At 40.7% G+C, this 10,328-nt stretch overlaps 1 protein-coding gene across 7 annotated transcripts in view; it reads right to left on the bottom strand.

Moving 5' to 3' along the window:
• Positions 1 to 2,164: 2,164 nt before the first annotated feature.
• Positions 2,165 to 10,328, bottom strand: part of CHL1 (cell adhesion molecule L1 like) — a 129,609-nt gene continuing 121,445 nt past the window's right edge. For 3 of the 7 annotated variants that reach the window (XM_030956548.1, XM_030956551.1, XM_030956550.1), the window contains 3 exons: positions 9,885 to 10,016; positions 9,070 to 9,142; positions 2,165 to 7,186 (listed from right to left, as the gene is read on the bottom strand). In XM_030956548.1, the coding sequence (XP_030812408.1) occupies positions 6,970 to 7,186; positions 9,070 to 9,142; positions 9,885 to 10,016 (422 nt within the window). In that variant the 3' untranslated portion in view covers positions 2,165 to 6,969. Of the gene's footprint in view, positions 7,187 to 8,342; positions 8,347 to 8,916; positions 8,955 to 9,069; positions 9,143 to 9,884; positions 10,017 to 10,328 lie in introns of all 7 variants that reach the window. The other 4 variants (XM_030956552.1, XM_030956553.1, XM_030956549.1 and 1 more) reach the window with 4 other exon arrangements.

The following is a 10,328-nucleotide window of genomic DNA, read 5'->3' as shown; positions in this document are numbered from 1 at the left end:
ACCCAAACTCAAGGTACTGCTGCACATTTTCTAGTTTGAGATATTCCTGCCCCAATGTTCCAAACAAATTGAGAAGAACATGCTGTGACCCCAGGCTGGGAGGGATATGAAGCATAAAAGTACAAATTCTACAGAAAAAATAAAACCTGAAATGCAAAGCCTGGTGTTTTTTGTACAGAAATGCCCATTTCTACATCCAGGGCATGGGTGGGGCTCCAGCTCTCCTGGGTGGGTTCAGCCACATCATGTGGGCTTCAAGCACGGTAAAAACACCACCCAGGACTTGTTAAATGAGGCTTGGAAATGTGCAGAGCTCAGACATTTCAGCAGGGGGAAATGCTGGTGTTTCCCTGAGGGACTCCTCTGCGTTCCCAGCTGATGAACAGATGCTGAAGTGCAGAAGTGATGACATTTCCTTGTGAACAGAGTGAAATGTTTGAGCATTAGAAGGAATGCTCTGCCCCCAAAGCAGGTCTAATAATGACAACTTTGTCCCAAAAGCAAAACATCAAATATTTAATAACATTAAATCATAATTAACCAGAGCTCCTGCACCCGTGGAAGCTACTTCCATCTCATTTTAAATAGTCCAGGAATATTTTTTAAATGCATGTTTCATATAAATTTAATTTTGTCCCATATTTTATCCTTAAACTTCTGTGCCATCTGCTCCCACACACCTGCTGGTGGCAGCAGCACCTTTATTCTCACTCCAGTGAAGCACATGATTGTGGCACTTTCTTCTCCCCATTATGCTATTGAGAAAAGTGTAAATCTCATTATTCCAGGATATGAATTCTAATAAAACCTTCTTGGGATGCCCTTGATGCCTCCCTGAAAGGTGAATGCCTGTTAGCACAGGCCTGCATTCCCACTGAGGGTGTTCAGTTCTTGCAGGTGAAGAATGCATGAAAAAAGTCCTGAAGCCTTCATGCTGAAGTGAAGCAGATAAAAACATGTGGCAAAAAAAAAAGATCATTTCTTTCACTGAAATACAGTGAAATACACTCAGAATAGCACAGAATGAAATGGGGCTCCAGCTCTCCTGGGTGGGTTTAGCCACATCATGTGGGCTTCAAAAACAACACCCAAGTCTTGTTAAATGAGGCTTAGAAATGTGCAGAGCTCAGACATTTGTGAATGATAAATTAGATCTTAAATTATATTAATATATAATAAATAAAAAAGAATCATTATTTATATATTATATATATCATATATCAAATGTAATAATATAATAAATTATATATTGTTATATAATTATATAATGTATAAATTATAAATACAGTGAGATACACTCAGAGCAGCACAGAAAGCCACACCAGCAACAAGGGTGATGCTCTTAAGCATCAACCAGATCTTTCAGATTCCTGTAAAATACATTAAAAAATGGATTTTCCAGCAATGTCAGCTGCCACAGATTTGTCTGCTGTCATTTATCGAGTCCTCCCTTTGGCTGTTCCAGGTATCAGGAGGGTGAATTTGTGTTCACCTGCAGAACCTCCCATGGGCAGACAGAGTAGAATTAAATCTGCAACAGAGTATTGGTGATGGGGAGAGGGAGTAATGAAAAAACCAAGGTATTTTCCTTGGCAAACAAAACCCATGTACTATATTCCTGTTAAATGGATACATATAAATCCCAGACTTTAGGCATAAGTGTAGTTTTCCCCCCAAAAAACAACAAATAAAGGTATTATTGGGTTTGTGTGAGCCTGGATATTGATAAGATTACCAATATTCTGGTGATCTTTAATGAAGAGGAGTAGAAACTCTGTGTGCTGGGAGGTTTTGTGCTGATTAAAGGGTGAGTAAAGCCTGTGAGAGATGCTAACAGTATACAGGGTGATAGTTTGGTCCAGAAGAGCATCTCATGGAATCAATGAGGAATTAAATTCGGTCTCTTTGCAGGTCAGCTTCATCCTGCCTTGGTGTCATATCTACAGGGCTGATGATCCATGGTGTCCAAAAATCCCAGTGAAAGCCAAGGGCAGCTCAACCTTGGTGTGAAACCAAAAAGAAAACCCCACACGTCACAGCCCAGAGAGGGCTGTGAGTCACAATTCAATCAGATTCCCAGCAAATAAAAACAGTGTCAAGCGAAAAAAGAATCAAACAAAACCCCCAAATCGAACAAAAGAAACTTGCTGATTGCAGCCAAGGCTTTTGAAGATTACATCAAGTCAAACTTTTATTAGCAAAGTTGTATTTCATGTAAAATGAAAATATCTTTTCAAACCGTACGTGCACATCTGCGTGGTACAAACAGCAACTACAGTACAACACGTTTCTCTAAACTTTAATCAATGCACACTAACATTTAGCTCCCAAAAAAGTAACATTGTGATGGTGACACCACATTTCCTTTGATCTTTTTCTCATGAAATTACAAAGTCCCTTGTTTAAAGTCAGAACCATAATAATAAAAAATGAACAGACAGAATGCTTTGGCTCAAACCCCCCGAGGGGCTCCTGCCTGAAAACAGAACAAATCAGTGCAGATCACTTGAGATTTGACATGAGAGATCCAGAGCTGCCATGTAAACATGTCCTGCTACTCCAGAGTGGTTTGTACCTTGATTGTTTGTCATAAACACTGACAGAGATGCAGCTGAGGGTGTGATCCATTGGCAAACAAAGGGAATTCTCCATGAAGAATTTCCTTTCTTTCTATCTGTTCTTAAAGGCAAGCAAAATAACCTAAATACACTTCTCATCTGCAAAATAATGGCTGTGAAAAATGATGCTGAGTTTTTCTCTCAAAAGCTCAAGGAGCAGTGAATGCTATTCTAACTTTTCTTTACAAAATGTGGAGTCACTGTTTAAAAACACCACCTTTATTTTTATGTATATATAGAAAGATTGTGCTACTATTTGCTTTCATGTCAAAAATAATATTGGCCTGAAAACTTTGATGAAAACCTCTCGTGCACTGGATTGAAGCCATTCAGCCAATGGAAGCAGTTCCCAGGAAAAGAGCTACTCACTGGAATTTGTGTAACATCAACACAGCAGAACAAATATCAAACATTTAAAAAAATCATTAAATCATTTGCTAATTACATCCATTTAAGAGGTGAGTTACAACAAAGGTTTTAAATTTTTTTTTTCTACATGAACACATGATTTTATCCAGAGGGGGAATGTAATTTCCTGATTTGATTTCTAATTCTTCTCATAAAGATTTGATTTCTAATGCTCTTTCTAAAGATCCAGCCCCAGCAGGGCTTTGATGCCCAGTGCTGTGCTTTTATCCTGCTGGAGGGCAGAGCCACGAGGGTTTCTGGAGATTGGATCCCCTGATTTCAACAGAGAGAGAAGCTGGGGCTGTTCCTGCAAGGTCTTGATAATGTCATTAAATTTTAATATATATGTCTATATATATACACATATATATATATACACATACATGTCTGTCTGTGTGCGTGTATATGTATATATATATATATATATAAAATTACAGAAAAATTATAAATATTATGCTGCTCTGGGAATCCAAACAGCTCCCTTGGAAGAAAGGACAGAGGGTTTTGTCCCCATTGTTTAGGAAGAGCTGATTTTATTTGTTTAATCTTGTGCACAGTCAAAACTGCACAACTTTTTCAGCAAGACCCTTCCCTCTCTTCTTCCTGAGGCTTTTAAAATCCCCAACCCTGGATCTGTGGGGCCAGGGAAATGCCTCCTCCCTGATGGGTGGAATTACATCCTGGCTTGACTTGGGTATCAAATTTAAATGTGCCATTTCCTCTCACACTTGTTCTGAGGCAAAATGCGCCAGAATCAAAGGGACCCAACCTGGGATGGGATAATTCATAATTCCCTGTTCTGCTCCCATGGCTGGAGTCCCTCCTCCCAGCAGGCAGGCTGGAATTCCCTGCTAGGTGTTAATTAATGAAATCACCATGAGTTTCCAGCAGGTAATTTTAATAAACACCCCTGGACAGAGAAAGGAAAAAAAACATCCAAAAAAGTCCCAAACAAAGCAAGGCAAAGATTTAATGCTCAATGCACTATTTCAGAATAGGGTGTGATTTTTGGGGCTGTTCTGTGCAGGGGCAGAAGTTGGACTTTGATGAATTTGTGGGTCCCTTCCAAGTCAGGAATTTTCTATGAACTGCAGAGCAGTTGGTGACCCTTTTACTGAGCCACATGGTCACTCTTCCCCTCACTTGGCACAGATCAAGACAAAAACACAGCCCAGCTCCCTTCCCTGCAATGACAAAAAACTCCTCAGGAAAACCTCAGCTTGCTCTGTTAATTTACTTTTGAAAAAAAAAATCTCTAAAAAACCATCACCAACCTGCACTTTCCAGGGTACCTTTACAGCAGAAAAAATCCCAGTGCAGGGAAAAAAGGAAAATAAATGCCTGGGGAAGAGAAAACAGCTCAGGTGAGTGAGATTTCCTGGGAGTTTGAACCACTTGTTTAATATTCACTGGGCATATTCCTCAAAACCCCTGTTCAAAAATCCAGGTTCCATTGCACATCTTTTCCTCCCTGTTTGATTTTTAGGTCCTGAGGCATCGTGGAACATCACCATTAAGATTTAAGGCTGTGAATTAAAATCTGAGTGGAAAAAGCAGCACAACAAACACATCACAAACACCTCTTAGCAGCAACAGAGCAGGAGCTGCATGGGGATTTATATCCATTATTGGAGCATTGGACACCCACTAATATGGTCTGAAAAAGAGAAATTTAACATTGTTTAACAGAAGCATTTTCTGGGATGAGGGGTCTGGTTTATCTGCAGTGACCCACAGGAAAATGTGATGTGTGCAGGTGTGTGCAGGAACAGCTCCCCCAGCCCAAAGTGAGGATTTGGGGAAGCCCACCCCAATTTTATTCCCTAATTTTCCAAGATGTTTGATCACTGCAGATGATTTCCAAAGGAAACACATGAAAACCAGCCCAAAGCAAGCAGCAGGTTGTCACAAGCCTAATCAGTTCTTAGATTTTATCTGGTTTGGGCTGCAGCAGAAACGAGTCAGCAGATAAAGATGCTGCTGGGAAATGTCTCTGTTGATGAGATGCCAATTTTCACATTTCTCTAATTGTACTCTCCCTTCTTTGGAAAATTACTTTCTTTTCCCCCAAAAATTAAAAGGCTTTGGACCTTTTCGGTGTTTGGATTGAATGAAGTATAGAAAATAGAACTTTATAAATAATAAAAAATGAATAATGTGGGTCACTGATATGGGATGGGATAAGTTTTCATTGAGGGCAGATTTCCACTCACCATTTTATACTCATAGCCTGAATGGGGCTTTTGGGGTGGCTGTTTGGTGTTTGCTTTTCCCAAACAGAGGTTACACAAAAAGCCCTTAAAATCTCCAATTAAAACCCCAAAAAGAGGCACAGATCAGCAGAAGCTTGAGCACCAAAGGCTTCCAGAAACTGCCAAGCTCTGAGGAGCAGCCCCAGCCTGGGGGGAGCTGTGTGGGATCCACAGCCCTTCCACTGGGAAACAATCTGCATTTCCCTGGGCTTAATTGTAGCCCTTGCTGGAAACTCAGAACCACGGGAGTAATTCTTGCTTCCTCCCTTTCTTCCACTGAAATCATGGGGGAGCCATTTGGGGATATTTGCCTAATGGCTATCAGGATGCCAAACAGCTTTTAGGATCTATTCCTCCTGCAGGAACTACTGGAAAACTTTTATAATGGGAGTGACAGAAGAAATGAAGCCACGTTGATGCTCTACTCAAACAAGAAGATTCAAAAATACAAATGCTGTTAAAAAGAGATTCAGGAGATTCCAATACAAAAAGACCAAAAAAATGTGCTGTACAGCTCGGCTGAGTTAGTGTTGGAGAGGCAAAGAACCAGATTTAAACCAGCATTCAGTCAACAAAATAGGAAAACAAACTCTATCATAATATTTTCTCTTTGCTTTTGTTGTTTTTTGTTTATTTAACACTGAAAAGAAATGAAGTTTTGAGATTTAGGTAGGTCTAGTTTAGGTGCTGCTTGAATGGTGAAAGGTTTGGATGATTCCTATACACACAATTCCTTCTGAAAGCTAATTTTGCTGGTCCAAATCCATATTGAGAAGCAAATCTACTCATTCCTACACAGCTATACAGACCCATGCTAGCAACATGTCTCAGTTCAAAATAAAACCAGGCTGCTCTGGACTTGTGTCAATATTAATATCATATGTACAACGTCTCCATGAAATGTTGGCTAGCTCACAAATATACAGATATGAGACAGACACCAAGGAGTTTGCTTAGAAATGCAGCTTGCAGCTGGGAAAAATTAAAAATATTTCGAGTGATGGTGGATGGGAACCCTGTTTTGCCTTGCCACAGGAAAGAGCTGCAGCTTAACTTATTTAAGGAAATAGTGCCAGCTACTGGGCAGCAGCTTCACCCACACTCTCCTGTGGGTAAAGTGTATTTCTAAGTATTGGAATTGACGTCAGCTGAAACCACTAAAACAGTTTTTGTTTTAATATCATATACAAAGGGGTTTAATTCTTTAGGAAAAAATTATACAATATATAGAATATATTTCTCTGGTATTTTAAATTCTAATTTTCCTCGTTGTGTCACTTTGCAGAGTGGTTTTGTTGGTGCCATAACCTCGAGGTTGTAACCAAGGCCATGAGGGGATTTTACACGCACACCTGTGGCAACAGCCCTACAGGGCAAAAACACTACACAGAGAAACATATTCCAAGGCTAAGAAACACCTGGAGCAGCAGGCAAGGACACAGATGTACCACCAGAGCAAACTCTGGTTTGCTCAGACTAACACATCGTGTAGAAAAAAGAATTACTCTGTTTTATTCAGAAGAAAACACATAGAAATTAGGATGGAAAAATCATCTTTTAGTGGCAGTGACTGGTTTTTGTATTACCTGGATGTCAGGATTGTCCTGACTGGCTCAACTGGCACCCAGCTCCCCGGCACACAGGTAACTGTGGGGAGCTAACCAGGACAACACCACAATCAAACACCAATTTTAGGCGTGGAGAGGAAAAGTCGCCGTAGAACTCCCAGTGCTTTCCACTGATCCTTTTTCCTTAGATCCAGAATAAGCTCCAATAAATGAACCATCTTCATTGAACATGCCATGCTCCCCTTCTCCATAATCTACCAGACTATCAGCACTTCCAGTGGCTTTAATGTCCCCGTTAAGTGACTGGAGGCTGCCTTTCAGCGGCTTTTCATCGCTGTCACTACAAAATAAAGAGATGCCTTTCCAAAATCCTGCCTTTCCAAAAACCTGCCTTTCCAAAAACTGCCTTGCACTGCTCGAGGGACCCTGCACCTGGCTTGGGAAGGGGAGAGAGAGGGACATGTGGGTGGTACAGTGAGGAATATCTGACCTGCTCCTCACACACCTGAGCTCACCCACATAGGATTTTGTCATAATTCCAACAAATTAGTTCGTTAATAGGAATTATCAGTACTCATCTATTTGGGTTTTTTCCCCTTTTTGCCTTGGCCAGACAGAATGGACAGAAAGGGAGGAGGAAGGCAAAAGGAATGCTGGAAAGGATTGGAGGGGTCTGTTCCAGCCTCCAGGGCTGATATCAAGTATTTGGAACATCACTTCTCATTTTACAAAGCACTGGACAACATTCAGGGCCTATTTATTTCATTTTCCTTTTGTGATGAAGTGATATCACTTCAGTGGGTCACATCTCACTGCTTTGGGAGCATCCCTTTGAGTTCAAATGGCCAATAAAAGTGTTTTTCCCCTTTTTTCCTGCTGTTATTTTGTTTTACCAGAGTTTATCTCACTGGAGTTTGCCTCTGCTAAAGGGGAGGAATTGGAAAAAAACAAAGTAGCATCAATGTCTGCATCTGCAGTCTCTGTCCAGTGAAAATTCCATGGAAAAGGGGAAGAACTGGGAAAAACTAAAGCAGAATGAATGTCTGCAGCTGCAGATTATTCAGTGATTATTCCATGAAAAAGGAAAGGCCCATCACAAAAATTCGGGGAAAAAAGGGGAATTTTGCTGGCCATTCCTCCTAATGGCACTACAGAAGAGGGACAAGAACAGGACATTTGGGGGAATTGGGGAAATATTAAAAGATTATATTAAAAAAAACGAAATTAGGCCTCTGGATTAGGGACATAATTACTCAAGTAGAGCCCTTGCTGCTAACGCCAACTTAGTGTCAAATCTTTGGCAATTTTATCTAAGGAGGGATGGAGAAATGAACCTGAGCTCAATTTCTTCAGGATGGACTCAATATGTGCATAAACAACAGAGAAAAAAAATTACTACATTTCTGCACAGGGCATTTCTCCTCAGAAAAAAAGTCAAGTTTGGATTTCAGGGGGAAAGGAAAGGGTCGAAGTTATTAACCTCAGGGCTTTCTTACCTTTCTAAATATTTGTCCCATTAGAAAGCATTAAAAATTAAATAAAGATGAAATTATGCAGAAAAAAAAAGCCCTACTCCAGTACAAATAATGTAGTATATATAAGTGGGATTTCAACAGCAATTTTATGCCCTTAAGGGCAGCAACACCAGTTTTCCAGCATGGTTCTTATAATTATGTATTTTCCTTCATATCACAATTACATATTGCTAGAAGTTTTAGTTATTTTAAAGCAGCCAAAGTGGTTATTTCAATTCTCCTACAGGGATTTCTGTAGAGAGATGTTTGGTTTTTAAATATTCTTTACCATGTTCCAAACTTTTCTTTGTTTTCTTCCCCCAAAATTCCCCATATTACATGATTTGGGTCTGAGTTTCAAAAACCCACTGAAGACATAGAATTCAATCCATTGACTTCAGTGGGCTTTTCAGCAGCACCCCAAATTATCATATATATTTACATTATTCATACAATGCTAATTAAAAAAAAACACAAAAAAAGTGAAAAATAACCACCAGTACATCAGCATTTTCTTATATCCCAGCTTGGATGGATTGAAATATACTGGATATACCTTTATATTCCTACTCTTATCCACTCCTATGAGGTTTGCTTTGAAAATGAAAAACAGCATTAATTGCATGCCATAAAAATGCCCCAAATAATGATTTGGAAACAAACAAAACCCCAAGAAACACAAAGCCTTGTGAAAGCAGGTCCTATTTACCTATATTCCCCAAAGATTTCATCTTTTATTGATTGAGCTTCGGGATCTGGATGCAAATCTTCTTTTTCTTTCACTGTGCAAATAAAATAAAGGACAGATCTCTGTGTTGTGTTCTGCCATGGATTTTTCTTTTCCCAGGGGCAATGGGAAAACCATCTGCACTCACCTCCAGGCTGGGCTGGAGCTGGACACAACCTGCGAGCTTCCAAGAGTTTGGGACCATTCCCTAATTTATTATGAGCAAGTATTTATAGAATCATGGAATGGTTTGGGTTGGAAGGGAACTTAAATTTCATCAGTGCCACCAGGGACACCTTCCAACATCCCAGGGTGCTCCGAGCCCTGTCCAACCTGGCACTGAATGTTTGCAGAGATGGAGCAACCACCACCTCTTTGGGCAACCAGATTTCCACTTCAATACATTTATCTAAATCCTTACTCACTGCCTGGAAAGTGACAGAGGTAACTTTTAGCAAAATATTCCACTGTTAAGGTGCCTGTGGAAGTTCTGTCCATGTGTCCAGCAGCAGTTCCCAGGTGGAAAGTGGGGCAGGGAGTCCTGCCAGCAAGGATCTTGCTGGATTGAATGCTGGAATATTCCAGGAGTGCTGGGAAAGGCCTTTGCAGGCTCTGTGACCAGCACACAGCACAGCTCCACTTACATTCATTACAATCCCTTCCGTGGATATTTATCAAAAGCTACAAATCCTAATTGGATGTTTGTGCTCGCGGCCCTGCGGCCCCCAGAGAGAAACCTCTGAAGGATGTTAGTTATTAACATGTGAGCAGAGGGAAAGGACAATAAATCCATTTACCTGAATATTTGCCTCCTTTATTTCTTCTGACAAAGCAAATTGTCAGCAGCAGCAGGGTGAGCAAGGCGATGGCGCACATCAGCCCGATGAACCAGCCCTGGGTGGAAATCCCCTCGTAAATGCCAGCGTAGGCTTGGGGAGATGGGAGAGGAGCAAAAGGGGAGAAAATTAATCAGAGGGAAAGGGCAGCACCCCATGATAACATGAACACATCACGTTCCTCTCTGGATTTTAATGGAATCAGTCTATGGCTACTGATGGTGCTCAGCTTCAACAGGAATGGCCAGAGTGTGACATTTGGGACTGGAAGGGAGTGTGCAGGTGACAAGGGACAACACAGACACTTGGCAAGGTGGCTCTGAGAGAGCAGTTGAGTCACAGGATTAGCACCACACAGGAAAGCTGAGCACAGAGCTGTTAAGACTCTCATGCAAAAGCAGTTTT

Source organism: Camarhynchus parvulus, chromosome 12 (genome assembly GCF_901933205.1).
Source record: "Camarhynchus parvulus chromosome 12, STF_HiC, whole genome shotgun sequence".
In the NCBI taxonomy this organism is placed as follows: Eukaryota; Metazoa; Chordata; class Aves; order Passeriformes; family Thraupidae; genus Camarhynchus; species Camarhynchus parvulus.
The sequence above is the reverse complement of the archived record's forward strand: the minus strand, read 5'-3'. Positions and strand labels throughout refer to the sequence as shown.